The sequence below is a fragment of the Peromyscus californicus genome, unplaced genomic scaffold (assembly GCF_007827085.1).
Source record: "Peromyscus californicus insignis strain IS unplaced genomic scaffold, ASM782708v3 Scaffold_6__1_contigs__length_162567912, whole genome shotgun sequence".
Lineage (NCBI taxonomy): Eukaryota > Metazoa > Chordata > Mammalia > Rodentia > Cricetidae > Peromyscus > Peromyscus californicus.
This window is the reverse complement of record NW_026294584.1, coordinates 152,007,148-152,023,390: the sequence shown is the minus strand read 5'-3', so window position 1 is coordinate 152,023,390 and position 16,243 is coordinate 152,007,148. Positions and strand designations below refer to the sequence as shown.

At 39.3% G+C, this 16,243-nt stretch overlaps 1 protein-coding gene across 3 annotated transcripts in view; it reads right to left on the bottom strand.

The window, feature by feature from the left end:
• Pik3c2g (phosphatidylinositol-4-phosphate 3-kinase catalytic subunit type 2 gamma) overlaps nucleotides 1-16,243 on the bottom strand; it is a 326,663-nt gene that overhangs the window by 200,171 nt on the left and 110,249 nt on the right. For all 3 annotated transcript variants that reach the window (XM_052721754.1, XM_052721755.1, XM_052721756.1), the window contains 2 exons: nucleotides 9,896-9,989; nucleotides 6,091-6,185 (listed from right to left, as the gene is read on the bottom strand). In XM_052721754.1, the coding sequence (XP_052577714.1) occupies nucleotides 6,091-6,185; nucleotides 9,896-9,989 (189 nt within the window). The remainder of the gene's footprint in view (nucleotides 1-6,090; nucleotides 6,186-9,895; nucleotides 9,990-16,243) is intronic.

The following is a 16,243-nucleotide window of genomic DNA, read 5'->3' as shown; positions in this document are numbered from 1 at the left end:
GTTAGACTATTAAGCACTCATGGTTCAGTGTCTGGTTCAGAGATGACCTTTAGAACAATGGTGGGTAGACACAGTGGGCAAGGGAGAGCTGCTGCAGACACACGGAGCTAAAGGGCTTGGGAAATGAAGGGTTATGTTGGTGAGGAGCAAAGAAGACTCCTCCACAGCCGGGATGAATAGGACGAGGCGCTGACTTCAGTGTTAAATAAACACGTGGATTTCGGAGAAGCGGCTGCTCAGCCATGTGAAAAACCTCATTAACTTGGTGGCTGTTGGGTTTTTGCTCTTTCTTTCTTTACTTATTCATTTAAATCACAGGACATCACTTTTGTTAAAGTAGCCCTAGTTTCAGTCTTTGAAACTTAACTCAAACATTCTACTCAAAACACTCCCTAAACACGATGCTAGGTACCACCTATATTTAGTGCCGTGATGTTTTAAACACAATTACATTTTTTCCTGCTTCATCTGTCCATGGTTTGTGATTCTTTAGTTTTTGCTTGTTTTAAAAGGATGCTCTTTTAAAATCTCCTTCCTTGCCTTCATTTTCTCCTTCCTGTACTTTCTCAAGCTTGTCCCTCAGATGAGCAGTCTGTCTGTCACTTATATTCTTCTCTATTTCTTCTATCTCTTCTTGAGTTGATAGGAAGGGAAATGGGTTTCATGATTGGTTTTTTTTTTATCATAACACTAAGAAAGGCTACCCTCTCAACGACTCCTTAGAAAACAGTGACATAACTGTATTTTTGTGAGCTTATAAACATGACATTGATTTACAACTTCGTCTGTGGTCAATGTGACCTTTCACAGGACTCCAATTCTCACAGTGCATCAGCAGATGAGGGACTTACTCAGGCAGCACAATCACTCATCAGTTAGAGTGAGTCCTTGATACTCTATTTTAACTTTTAATAGCCTTTCCAAAAAATTACACTTTATCCTTCACAAACATCTGTATTTCAATTCAAGCACCAAACCTGAGATTATTTAACATGCACTCATGTTAATAATGCATATTGAAAAAAAGTTTCAAGATAAGCAGTGTGTTTAGTGGAGTCCTGGTTGGAGTGCCTCAGGAAATGCTGCAAAGTATATCCGCTCAGCTTCCTTCGGCTCAGGGTACTCATGAAGAAGCTGGAATGAAATGACACAGCACTTTGGGAAGAGTCTGTTGAATGAAGGGCCACGCACCTGATGTCTTCTTATAGCTGTGTGTTGGGGGAAGTACTCCGCGTATTAGATTAGATACTTAAAATGAGACTAGTAGCGAGTCAAGTGTTGACCCCTGACAAGTTTCTGTGAATCTTGAGCCCTTCGAGGAAAGGAGTGACATCAATATGAAGAATTGAAGCAGAAAACATGATTCTTCAAAATGGCGGTTTGACATTTTTCCAGTTAATTGATATTTTTAGGCAGCTATTGAAGCAAGTAGATGATGCCATCACGCAGTTTTTTAGGACTGAAGAATGTACAATTTTTATTATATAACTAGGCCATTCACACTCGTAATTCTTAAAAACTTAGGCTATGCATTTGACTCTGTAAGGTCCACTAAAAGAAAAATGGAAAAACAGCATGGAGATAATACCATGGGCTCAACAGTGAGTGATGATAGGGAAAGCTTGATAATCTCTCAAGTAATTCTTGTTTCTCTGATGCTGATGTTTTAAATTTGTGTTTAGGAAAGTCTTAGCAGTCTAGGACTTTTGAACAGAAATAATCCAGGCCCCAGGTTCCATTGCTTGAAAATCATATTACGTAAAAGCATTTTTAAAAACCTACATGCTTTCTAAATATCTACAGTCTCACAGTTATATTTTATCTGGAAATCTTCATTGAGTGAACACAACCACAAAATCTTTCACCCATCTTACAATCCTGACTGAATTTAGCTTTCTGTTAAATAATAGAAATTATAGAAAAAGAAGGATTTGAAAATTATAAACAGAAGCACTTTCTCTTCTGGACAAGATGGCTGACAAGAAGCTGCCCTTATGGGAGACAATGAACAAGAAGAGTCAGTGTAAGAAAAGAATAACATCTATTTTACAGGGCGGGTGGGGGGAGTGAGAGAAATAGGGAGGGAGAAGGAAGGAGAGGAAGGGGCAGCTTTAGAAATTCACTAAAGCAGTTTAGGCTACCTGACAGCTGCAGAGAAAAAGGCAGGCGATCCAAGGACAAGAGTCCAAGACAAACAGCTCCAGCTGTGTGGGGTAAGGGACGCTCCAGGCAGCCTTGGTGAAAAGGACTGGCACCCTTAGGACAAATCCACAGCCCATAGGAGCCCTCAGGCAGCTGTAGGTTTCCATAAGACAATGATTCTTTTATTGGATGAGTTATCAGTAGACAGGGATCCTACTTTTTCCTTTCCTCTTTCACTTAATATGCCTTGAAGAGCAGAGGGCAAGGGCCTTCTTAAAGAAGCTATTGTCTGAAGCTGACCTAACCCAGGGAACGGTTGGGTGGATGCTGTGGGATGTCCTATATGCTGTAAATATATGTTGTTATGATTGATCGATAAATAAAATGCTGATTGGCCAGTAGCCAGGCAGGCAGGACAAGGAGGAGAAGAATTCTGGGAGGTGGAAGGCTGAGGCAGAGAGATGCTGCCAGCGGCTGCCATGAAAAGTGAGATGTAAGGTGCCAGTAAGCCATGAGCCACATGGCAACTTATAGACTAATAGATATGGGTTAATTTGAGATATAGGAACTAGATAACAAGAAGCCTGAACCATTAGGAACTCTCCAGCTACAGGTGGAGCTGAGAGCAAGCCATAAGCAATAGTCTGGAAGCCTCAGTCCAACAGGTCACTGTCCCAGGGCAAGAGATGACTCAAGGAAGTGCAAGAAATTGTATATATAGGCTATTTTCCAGAGTGCTTTGAAGTTCAGCTACAGATAAGCAATAAACAGGAGAACCCAGTTAATGCCTGCTAGTCTAGCTCCTCTCTCCAAGCTATGCAGCTCTTGTTCCCCCAAGATGTGCTAGTCTAGTTGCTCCCCCCTTGACATGCTAGTCTAACTCCCCCAAAATGTGCTACTTTAGTTCCCCCCAGCTCTATTAGTTTAGTTCCCCCTCAGCTCTGTTAGTCTAGCTCCCCCTCCAGCTAAACTAAATTTTAGAACAGAAAATTATTAACAGCCAAGCTTGCTTAGGGATCAGCAGACACAATAGGATCATGTAACTGATAAATTTTAAATGGTGTAAAATGTAGAGATGAACTCAGACTGGGTCATGGTTAAGAAATGGATGAACATGAGAGGCAGTGGGAAAGATAAGATTTGGATGACATGTGAGGTTGTGCCCTCCTGGTTACTCAGTCAATGATGAAAGGGAGGGAGAGATTTGAATTTGGGTTATAAAAACTTCTCTGCATTCAATATGCACATCTGCCATTTTCAGCTAATAGCCAGGCATGCAAAATCATGAAGTAAACTATCTTGCTCTCAGTATTTAGAGCCTCAGTTCTCCTGTTATGAAATGAGGCTCCACATTTCTCTCAGAGGTAGTTGTGGGTATCAGAAAGGTCATATGTTGACAAGCTGAAAAGTGCAAGACCTGGGAGACCTGGCTCAGGCAGTGAAGTATACAGGAAAATGAAAGCCCACCCTTGGTTGCAGGGAGTAGATCTCTCAACTAAGAATAATACTGAAGATTGACATCCTAGAGCCACTGTCTGTAGCAAGATCAGCCTTTGGAGCCATCTCTCTGTAGGTCCAACTCTGAAGCTCTGCCTATGTACCTTGCGACTCACAGCTGCTTCCTTTAGCCCCCTCATACATACCCAGCAGGTCTTGAAAGTCAGAGGAGCACTCTGCTTGCACAAATCTCAGTGCTTTGCTTGCCTTCTACATCCCCAATTCTTTGGAGAGACACTCTCAACCAGAACACAATCCATTCCAGAGGAAAATGCTGTGAGTCACAAGAGGGTGATGACATCCATCAAGCCCACACACTACAAAGCTACCTGTGGCTGCAGGGGCCTCTAGTATACAAAGGAGGGAAGGTACCGAGGAGAAGTCAGCTCTTGTAGACTTTGGAGACTTGACCAATACAGTCTAGCCAAGGTCATAAACCATAGGAAAGACAAATGTCCACAAATTCAACCACACCCTCCACCCCGACTTTCCACTGAAGTCTCTAATTTTTTATTATCCAGCAATAACCTGTTCCAACACATTATCTTTTTTTTTGTTTTCCACTGTTTTCTTCTACACATCTCTTTTTTGTTCTTTTTCATATATCAGCAGTATTTTCACTTTATGATCCTTAAAATTACATTTTGCATTCTTTAAAGCATTTTGTTCCCCTTCTTTATACATTCTCTTATTTTGTTTATAGATTCCTTTCACCATTGGCCAGTCTTTTTCCTTTTTTGTTTGTTCTTTCCTTTTTCTCTTTCTACATTTTCCTTTATAATGTACTTTTAATACTTGAACTCTCATCTCTCTTTCAATGTCCTATAATCTCTCAATCTTCTTTCTCTTCCCCATAGCACCCTTCTCCACACATCTCCTTTCTTTAGCTTGCTTATCTCCTATTTCTCTTCTTTGTGGGACTCATCTCCTTCCTTTATTTCACTCATTTACTACCCCTTGATTTACCAATAGTAATTTGTAGATATTCCATTTATTCTTCCCTTTTTCTAGTCCATAGTCCTTGGTGATGAAATAATAGGCTTTGGTTGATTTTGGAGTGTAATCCTTTATCCTGCACAATTCAGTGTTGATGCAGATACAGCCATTTGTTTTCTCCTTACTGAGAGAACTAGGGATTGAGCCCTTAAGCTACTATGAGGGTCTCCGATGAAACCATAAACATAATCCAAAACAGCAGATGCAAAATTCACAACAGAGAAACACATGAACTGTAGGAAAGCAGGGAAACATGACTCTTCAAATACGGTAAGCCTTAAGTAGGTGCTGAACTCACAGATGGCAAATTAAGACAAGTATCAGATGAAGAATTCACAAATGTTTTCTGATAAAAATGATCAATGAACTGAAAGGGCTTACTAATAAGCAAATGAATTCAATCCAGGGCTTGACAGGAAAATCAGCAACATGGAGAAAGAAGTCAGAGAACATTACAATATGATGAAAAGTCGGCAGCAGGGAAGAAAATTTCAGCAAGGAAATTGAGATCTTGACTAAAAACAATAAAATAAATGGAAATGTTAGAAGTGAAGACCTCAATGAACTACACACAAAGCCAGCAAGAGATGCCATCACTAGATGCAACTGATCAGTGATAAAACGTCTTCCCACAAATGAAAACCCCAAACCAGATGGATTCACTGTTGAGTTTGACCGGACCTTGACGGGAGAGAGGTGACATGTACATGCCTCAAGCTGTTCCACAAAAGAGAAGAAGGAAGATTATGGAATTTACTCTACAAGTCAGTATTATCACAACAACAGGACTGGATTTTGACAACCCAAATCAATAAACAAAACAAGGACAGTCTCCCCGGTGAACACAGACACAGAAACACTATAGAATTCTTGAATATAGCACCTACCTGTGGAATCTAGGTTTGAATGTGTGTGTTGTGTATGCTGTGAAAGTAGAGAGGGGTTTATGAGGAAGAGGAAAAGGTCTAAAGGTGAGAGGGACATGGAAAACTGGGGAGAATGGAATACATGTGGTGTGAGAGCAGAAGGGGAGACTACTAGGGAAGGAAGATCAGCAAGAAGGGAGCAAGAGACGTGGGAGAGAGTAGCAGGGGAAAGGGGATTAATAAGAAGACAGAATAATAATGCATATGTATGAAAATGTCATAATAAAACCTGTCATGTTGTATACTAAGTCAAAAAAAAGAATAAACAACAAAAATGGAAAAATGAAGAAGTCTTATAAGTAAATATGAATTATTTATGTTGAATAAATAAGCTTATGTAAGTGATACCTGTTTTAATAGGCATGTACAAACAAAGTTTTAAATAGAGTTGTAAAAGTAACTGACAAAGATTCAAAGTTGGCATAATTTTCAATTGATGATAATAGCAACTTTAGGTAAAGGAATCTCTTCCTCACACTGCTGAGAGAAGCTGGGGACTTAAGGAGACCTGGATCTGTGCCAGTCTTACCAGTACAGAGATTGGGCCACTCGGATGCTTTGCAAAGAGCGACGAAGCAGGAGTTCCACCAAAGGACTTTCAAGATTCCACTCAAACTTGACAGCCTGCAGTGAGAGGTAAGGAATTCTTCACTTTTTATCAGTTACAAAAAACAAAACAAACAAACAAAAAGTCCAACAAGAGACTACACAGGGACTGCAGAGGCTTCAGACAGGGATGTGGAAAAGTAACAGGAGCTTTTCAGTGAAATATTGGTAATATGCTTGATAGTTTATTCATTGTTGTGCAATAACAAAGCAAACATTACACAATTTGTCTTTACATGGTCTTCCTTCTCCTCCTTATTTATGATTTTGGAGTATAAGAAAATAAATAAAGGCAAGTGGTTGGTAAAGTTCAACCATGCCCCAGGGGAGAATCCTGGCACAAAAATATCATGATCAATGTCTGTGGCCCATAAAATGGTAACATTAAGCACTAGACAGTTGTACTAACTTGAAGATCAATTACTTCCCACTCATAACCAAGACAGAGATCCCCAACTGATATGTCACTATCAATCTGTAGATACTGAAGCCTTGTTTAAAAATTCAAAACTGATGAATCTTCCATAGCCCATTCCTAAACCTTTCATTCCTTTCCATCATGAGCAGCTCTGAGAGGCTGATACTCAATCTGATCAAAGACACAGACAGCAATGGAAGCCCCTGACGTCCTTTGGGACCTCATTCAGACATCCACCTGCCCTCTGCAGGGAGGGACTCAACTGTTCCCAGTCTGCACTTGAGTCTCCTCTGAATATATGAAAATGAAAATCAAATTCTCTTCTTAAAGATGTCCATTTCTACTTTTTCAGTCTATTTGCCATACGTACCATGCATGTTTGCACACACTCACACACAGGCACACAGAGGAGAGAGAGAGAGAGAGAGAGAGAGAGAGAGAGAGAGAGAGAGAGAGAGAGAGAGAGAATTTAAGACAGGTTTTATGCCACAGTAGAGATGAAAAAGTAGGACTGTTTATCCCACATCCACACCTGAAGGAACTCCTCTGTAGTATGCTCCACACAGATAATTTCAGCAAACTTCCAAGAGTCTAATGCTGGTGGGGTGTGTGTAGAAAAACCTTGAGTGCCTTGTCAAGCTGTAGCCATAGGGTCCTTTCTCTAACATGCTCATGTTATGCTGACTTGGTTTTGTGTTTTGTTTATGCCATAAAGGTGAGTGCATAATATGGCCACTGAGGCAGGAGCTGGTCCAGAATTTAGTTCTGGGTCTGCCTTGTTTCATTTGTTCTCATGTTTCTTCTGGAAACCAGTAATTGGAACTCACAGATTGACTGCCTTCCTTACAAACTCATTGACTTATTCTACCTAATGACAGAATTTCCCTCTCATACTTATCATATGGTACACAGGCAATCTTTTGGAGTAGTGACATAATTCCCAAAAATAATCAACAGGAGGTGACTTTCAGGTCTTAGAAAGTTTAAAGTCCAGGGTAGAGCATGTATTTCTTAAAGTAAATTTCATAATAAGTGTGAATTTCTTTCTAGTTTTTATTGTTTAGTCACAGTATGTATTTTCCTCATCTTAGAATGTTCTATAAATTTTATTTCCAATTACAACACAGAAGTTCTTTCAATTTTTATTTGTGTATTTGCTGTATTAGATTTTGACTGTACTTCTTGTGTTTCAATGGGGTTCTTAGCACAATGTGTACCAATTCTGATTGCCACTTTCAAGTGAGTTTATTCTATATGTAACTTTGTAAAAATTTCCTCTTTCAGTTGAGTTAGATATAGCATGCTGCCCATACCTGTGAGTCATGAAATGAATAATGAGCCCATGAGTTGGGTTCATCTGTTTTCATTTGCAGGTATTCTTTTTCTACAATAATATCCTAACAAATCAAGGGAAGTCATTACTTAAAGCAGCAGCCAGCACATCTACTTCTCATATAGATCTCTCCCTCAGGAGGATGTCAGAACAGTTCATATTGTGGTGTACAAAGTAACATTAGAGTTTATTAATAGAAGTTTCCCTACCAATCTTGGCATCTCATATCAATGGTCAATAGCTGAGCCAACTATCAGTTAAAGCAGATTCCAATCTGCCAGGTAAGGAAATGTCTGAGTTTAAAAATCAACCTGGATCTGGCAATACATGATTGCAAATCCAATACTCGGGAGCTGGAGGCAGGAAGATCATGAGAAGTTCTAGGTCATCTTTTACCATATAGTCAGTTTCATACCATCCTGGGCTTTTGAGACTCGGTTGGTGGAGATCGATCAGTTGGGAAACTGTTTGTCTTGCAGGCATAGATATCTGAATTTGATCCCCAGAACCCATGTAGAAAAGGCAGGCGTGGTGGCCAACCAGGCCAGTGTCAGGGAAGTGGAAAGAGGCAGATCCCTGACACTCACTGGCTATCCAGCCTAGCTTACTTGATGAGCTCAAGGTCAGTGAATGACCTTGTCTCAAAAAAAAAATGGTGGCTGACTGGTGGGGATATCTTTCTGTATGCTGCGAATGTGTTGCTCTGATTAATCGATAAATAAAATGCTGATTGGCCAGCAGCCAAGCAGGAAGTATAGTACAGGTGGGATAAGCAGAGAGGAGAATTCTGGGAGGTGGAAGGCTGAGTTAGGAGACGCTGCCAGCTGCCATCACCATGAGAAGTAAGATGTAAAGTACCGGTAAGCCACATGCTACATGGCAAGGTATAGAGTAATGGAAATGGGTTAATTTAAGATAGAAGAACTAGATAGCAAGAAGCCTGCCACGACCATACAGCTTATAAGTAATATAAGTCTCTGTGTGTTTACTGGGGTCTGTGGGCCCTGGTGGGACTGGAAAAATCTCCAGCTACAGCTGACATATGAGAAATAACACCCTGGGTTGTCTTCTAGGAGAGAGAGAGAGAGAGAGAGAGAGAGAGAGAGAGAGAGAGAGAGAGAGAAAAGAAATAGCAAAATGTTGGATTTCTTCAATACTCAATGTACAGTTGTGTGGATGTTTGTTTACTTGCTCATGTGTATACCACATAACTTCAGTCTTAGCCTTTCATCATGTTCAGACTATCAAGGTTGGTCATAGCTCCACTTACCTTCACGTTGTTTTCTAGAAATTTCCCAATGCTGTGATAGTTGATATTGCTAAATTGTGCTAATTGGCAGCAGAATTTGGTGTTAAAAATTACTTTTTTGCCAGGCGGTGGTGGCACACGCCTTTAATCCCAGCACTCGGGAGGCAGAGCCAGGCGGATCTCTGTGAGTTCGAGGCCAGCCTGGGCTACCAAGTGAGTTCCAGGAGAGGCGCAAAGCTACACAGAGAAACCCTGTCTCGAAAAACCAAAAAAAAAAAAAAAAAAAAAAAATTACTTTCTCAAGAGTAATAACCAGCAGTAAAACTCTCCATAGGAATGGGATGAACTTTTTAGTAAATGACTGTTTTCTACAGAATGTTTCCTTGGTTAATGTTTCATCGGTTTATATACTCTGTCATGAGACAGAGTATATAAATTTTTTCCTCCTCATGAACATTCTTATGTTTTTCCCAATACTAAATACTAATTACTAAGTGAAATTGGTTTGTGAAAATTTTCCTTTTGGGCTTTTATATGACTCCTTGTTAGTATATCAATTTTGGATAGAAAATATCTATATTAATAACATGGACACATGGGATGCAATCAAATTCTTTCTTGGCCAAATTACACTATAACATTTCAGTGATTTTGTGGGTTTACACTGGGAGCCTTTAGAGAATGATCACTTTGGCCTCTGGGACCTCTCGGTAGCCCTTGGCTCTTACCTGAACTAGCTGTGGGAGATACTCCAGCAGTTCATCAGTCAGGAGATTGTCTAATTGTTGAACGGCCACTTCACGAATGTCTTGGTCTGGAAAACTGACACACAGTTAATGTGACTACAGAGTTGGAGTTGACTGGAAGTAATGAATTACACACACACACACACACACACACACACACACACACACACACACATTATCTGGGAGAGACGGTGAATTCTACCATTAGTACATAAGGTCCTGTAATCATCTCCAAACCAATTAAGATAATCAACACTCATTTATTTCATGTTCTACAGTATCAAATCTATACTCTCATATGCTCTGCAGGAGAATGCCCTCCTGACTAAACTTTTGAAGTGGGTTAAGTCCCATCCCTGTCAGCACTCTTAGCTATAAAATATAGGTTACAAGAGAGCTAAAAATCTTTCCTGAAAGGGTCTGAAATCCTTGCTTCTTATTTACTATGTATTTGTTCAAAATATTATTACCTCCTGGATATCTGATCATTTATATGGCTAAAATAGTATCTAATATTTTCAAAATGTTTTTGACCAGATATTAATGAAAACCAGACATCAAAAGTACTTTATCATGAGTAAACAGACATAACTTAATAATGGTGACTCAGTATACTGTGAAGCTCTTGAAGCTGGTAGTAAGATTTAGCATCCCTTGGACAGCTAGCAGATACCAGTTTTTGAATTGAATTTGTGAAGGTGCTGAGCTTCTGAAACCACATCCCCCAAACAATTTTCTTCTTCAATGAGCTTTTTGTGTTGCCACTGTCTTGCACCACCCAAAGATTATACTCAGTTATCTCAAAGTTGCTGGAAGTGTCTGGAATTCACGTAGGCACACACTGCTTTAATTGCTGCTGGCTTGTACATTTGACACACATGGATTCAGCAAGACTTGGTAAGAATACTTAGTTTTAAGGGGACAAGCCTTCAAAAATATTAACAGGTGTGACTTAACTTGAAAAAACACCTTATGACATTTAAAATAAAGTAATGACTGATAAACGCAGAAAATACCGCATTCCTTTTGTAGGGAAGTAATGATATTTTAGTCAGTCAGGGTGATGAAGATTGGCTTCCTATGGTGCAGAAGTTAGAAAACTTCACTCTTTAATGTAAAGTCTGTTTTTCTTTTTCTTTTTTAGGATATTAGATTACTGAAGGATGAAATGAACATTATGCAACTAACATCAAGTGAAAAACAAAAACAAAAAACAGGGCATTACCTAGTATCCCCTAACTGTCCTTGAGAGCAATTTGGAGTGGGAGGCTAAACAGCTATGCATTTCTTCTAAATTGACACTGGGTTCCAATTGCAGCTCAGATTTCACTTTTAAGCTTATTCACTTGAAACAAATATTTATGATCAACAAATCCACTTCTAGTCCTATTTTCTTTCCCCTGTAAAGACCTCAACCGTGAGATGTGATGAGAACTATGGTCCAGACACATCTAAGAAAGCATTGCTGAGGCCAGAGGATCCCACCACACACAGACCAAGAGAAGGCTGCAATGGAAATACAAAGGTAGGTCAGCTCATCTCAGCATGTTAAGACTTTAGATTTTTCTAACTAAATTCAACGGATTCTAATTTATTGTTCTCAGTTACTAAACCACTTGTCTAAAGCCTGTTGATATCAAGGTGAGTTTGAGGACAGTCTGAAGCCTTAGAGGGAGCAGTGATAAGTGCTGATGTCTAAGTCATTGCACTGTGAGTCTGTCTAGTCACTCATGCTTTCTTGTATACCTGTATCATCCTGTTGATATGGATGACAACAAAAGTATAAAACATCACAACAGATCAAAGCTCTGGCTGATACTATACACTTCTTATTGTGCAATCATTTCTATACACTAGGTCTCAAGTTTCATGGATGTGTCCCCAGTGCCTCTGGAATCGTGATGATTACCTATGTGTTTGAACATTATCTCAGCTAAACCTGTTAGATCTGTCTGTTACCAGACTACCCTCTTCCCCTCTTTTTACAGCCATAAAGCTTCCAGAGTTAGCTAGTCTCACTGAACTGATGGGCTCCAGGTTAAATGAGAGACTCTATTCCAAGAATAAAGCAGAAAGGGGTGGGGGAGACACCTGGCATTGACCTATGCCCTCCACACATGCACACATAGGCTACTGCACCTGCTCATACATGTTCACACAAAGATGTACATACACACACACATACACACACACACACACACACACACACACACACACACACACACACACACACACACACAATGTGCATCGAACCCCTTTGAATGGGAATATCCATAGTAATAATTTCTTTGTTCTCCAATGATATTGACTTACTTCTAGTCATTTGGGACTGGCTAATAAATACTTAGAATTATAATTTTAAAAACTGTGCTCCCATTCCTCAGTGAGGGACTGAATCAACTGAGGGTAATGTTTATTGCATCTTTTTTTTTTTTTTTATTCCTAAGATTTATCACCATGCTCTCTGTGCTGTAGGTGATTTATCAAAACGCGTTGATGATGATGAAAACAGTGCTGGAAATCATACTATAGAGACAGATTATTTCTTGCTTGCACGGAGATAATTTAAATTGGTTGCAGCAGGTTTAATTCCACAAATACCACCTACATAAATTTTATACTTTTTTTCTTGTCTCTCAGTCAAAGGAGTAAGAAAAAAAAGCAAACCTGAAGGTAATGGAAAAGGACATTTTCCAATGTCCTCAGGAAGAAGAAAACAAAAATCTATTCATACTCACATACTGAAGTGGAAAAGGAAAATTATACATGCAGATTCAGGGAAGCATGTTTTGTATTTTGATGGAGAGGAATGTCTCATTTATTCATTACCTTTGCTTAGAGTTCACAAAGAAATTGGAAGCAAAATTGGAACAAACCACATGATATCTTGGGATATGACTAAGGACTTACTTGACATTCAAACATATCCAAACATCGTTTGCATTTGGCTATTTTAGGAAGAGTGGGCCACCTTAGGAGATGCTTGTGGTGTTGTTGATGTTCCTAAAACAAGGGCTCTTTTCACACAGTGCTGGCAATATAGGACATGTATTCAGATGAAACAGACAAAAATGCTTTTAAGTCGTGATTATTTTTGATGTAGCAATTTAATGTTTGAGAATCAATCCTAAGGGTATAATGAGAGATGTACATGCAAACATGTTATGCAGAGCATTGGAAGTACTATATATGTCTAAAACTAAATGAGTTCAATACACTATGATCACCTGGTAGATTGTACACAGGCACCAAGCAAAACAATGGGGTATTTGATGATCTGAAAATGCTATAGAGTAATACTGGTTTTTAGTACTCAGAGTAATCAGTTTCATTAAGACATTTCCTCACATACATATAATATATTTGGATTATACGTGTTTTTTTCTATTACTGTTTTTAACATATGTCCTTCTTTTTGAAAAAATTTAGTATATATTGCTCCATTATTCTTAATAAAGAGATGGAAGATATCAAGATTATTGATTCAAACACTTTAAGGGAAGTTTCACACACAACCTTAAATTTCTAACCTAATCATAGTTTTAAAAACCTACTAAAAATACATTTTAAAGTAGTATCCATCCTGGTAATTAATTTTAAATATGTGAATAACTATAGATTCATTACCAGAATGAGTAGAAACATCAGATATTAAGCTCTTTTAAGAAGGAATCTCATTGTGTGAGGGAAAATGAGCATTCTGTTTTTTTAGTTAATTTAGAATAATGTTCTGTCATAATAGGTCTCTGGACAATGCACGCTTGTTTTTTCATGGCCCCTGAAGTCAGGTGTGGATCAATCAACAAACATGTTCTGCAAATCCTGGCATTTTCTTCCCTGAGATGTTTGAAATTATTTAAACATTCTATAGGGATTTAGCTGCCAGCATTTCCTGCTCAGTAGCTTGTTCCTCAATGAGGAGAGGGTTACCTGTGTGGGGTCTGGCTTCGGGTTGATATTTACAGACCAAAATGTCATATGTAACAGAAGACCTGCAACCTATTTGAAATTTTCCACAAGCCAGGTTATACTGAATTTCCAAATGGTTTGATTTCTTGACACACATACATAATCCTTGCCAATTGGGATCTGGGAGGTACTCTTAGATAATCACAACACCCCTGAGGCTGCCAGCTCTTGCAAGAATGGACATTCATGCTTATGGTGTGGATCTTCACAAAAGCACTAATGGAAGATCCATCAGGAGGACATATCTCACTTATTTATAAGAAGCATCCTTATAATTAACAAGAAAAAAGGACCTCACAATCTCATAAATGGAAATCTGAAATATAAAGATCCAGATCTATGGTATGCTTCTGTTTGTCAGGTGATAAAACCCTATAAACAAGAGTGCATTATAAAAGGAAGAGTTTACTTCAGCTGACAGAAAGTCCACAATGGTGGGTGAGGCGTGGTAACAGGAGAGTGGCACCGGAAACTCAGAGATCACATCTGACTATCACAGGGTGTGGAGGGCAACAGGTGAATACGAAAAAGGGTGAAGGAGGCTATCAAATGTCAAAGTCTGCCCACAGTGACATCCTTCCTCTAGCTAGACCACACCTCCAAAAGGTCCCATACCTTCCCAAGGTATGTGCCACTAAATAGAATTCAAGTGTTCAAATACCTGGGACCAGAGAGGGCATTGCTCACTCAAAGCACCACAGGAAGTGTTTGAAGTGGGGGGTTAAAACCTAACCACACACACAAACAAACAAACAAACAAACAAAACAAAACAAAACAAAAACCCGACTACACTGGGCCTCTTTGAGTGATCCAATATTCAGATCTGAGAATAGTCATTCTTTATCTCTGTTCCCAAACCTTTCAATCCCTTTCTTCCCCAGCAGCCTGTGAAAATATTATGGGGAGTCAGGCCATCTTCAACAGAGTTGGTAAACTCATGAAATGATTCTTCAATGGAAAATATATCTTTTAACTTTTTCCATTTGACTTATTTTATGTCATTTCTATTCTTTTATTATTTTATCCCCACTCTTGTCTTTACCTTTCCCCCTCCTTTCTAATTCGTGATAAGACACAGAGAAAATATTTTGCTCAAACTTTAAAAACACTGTTTGAAAGCTAAACACAACACAACAGATATCAGCCTTTAAAAGAAAAAGCAACTTTGAGTAAACCAAAAAGCAAAGAAATCTGAGATCAAATTTAAGTGTAAAAAAATGTCAAGCCTTCAGTACACACAGCATGAACTCATGGAGAATGCCACGAGGCTATTCACAGTTAAAAGCTCCGGTGTCAGGCTAGAATTAGGAACCATCATAAGGAAACAGTGTTTCTCCAATAGGTTTGGAGTCTGATGACACACGGCATCAGCTTGGAAGTTAAATGCCAGTATAAATATCTGTGCTCTGTTTCTAATAGGAAAAGCGATAAGGTCTGGCAGGCTTTTTTTTTTTTTAATACTCTTCCAGAAAAAATGATGAATAAGGGTTCTTTAAGGTGATTGAGACCCTCTACATACTGAATAATTCATGTTCCTTCAAGGAGTTTCGTGTGGTTCCAGAATATCAGGCCCCGGGAAGACTTGGAAAGCAAGTGCAACCTCCTCATGTTATCTTGGAAGACTTGGAGTCTCAGAGCTGAAGGATTTTCCCCGAGGACATCTGTTAACATGGAAACCAGAACCCTAAACTCAGAGACCTAGAGTGGCATTACCATGCTTCTGGAAAGGCCTTTCGATCTTTGGACTAGAAATTATCATGTCCACATATAAAACCAAATGACTAGCTTGGCTCTGTTATTTATTAAATTTTTAAGTGGATCAATGTTGACATACAATAGGGTGCAATTTGAATGAGCAGTAGCCCCTATGGAATTGTTCCCTAGTTGGTGGCATTATTTGGGGAGGTTATAGAACCTGTAGAAGGTGGATGGAGCCTTGCTGGAAGACGCACATCACTGGGGACAGGCTTTGAGGGTGTATATCCTCACTCCACTCCTTGCTCTCCCTCTCTCTGGTTCATGTGATGAAGATGTGATGAGCCAGTTTCCTGTTCCAGTCACCATGTCATGCTTCCCTAGCTGTGATGGACTCTCTACCCCTCTGGTACCATAAGCTAAAACAAACATTTTCTTCCTGAAGTTGCTTGGTCATGGTGTTTTACCACAGCAACAGAAAAGTGACTAATGCAAATAGCAAGCAGTATAATTTATCTAACTAGACTAGGGCATTGGACCAGCCATGAACCATAAGTAGGGATAATGAATTCCTAACTCAGAGACAAGAAAACTGTACAGAGATACTGTCTGAGAGTTTATAGGCAGTGGTTCTCAACCTTCTTGATGCTGTGACCCTTTAATGT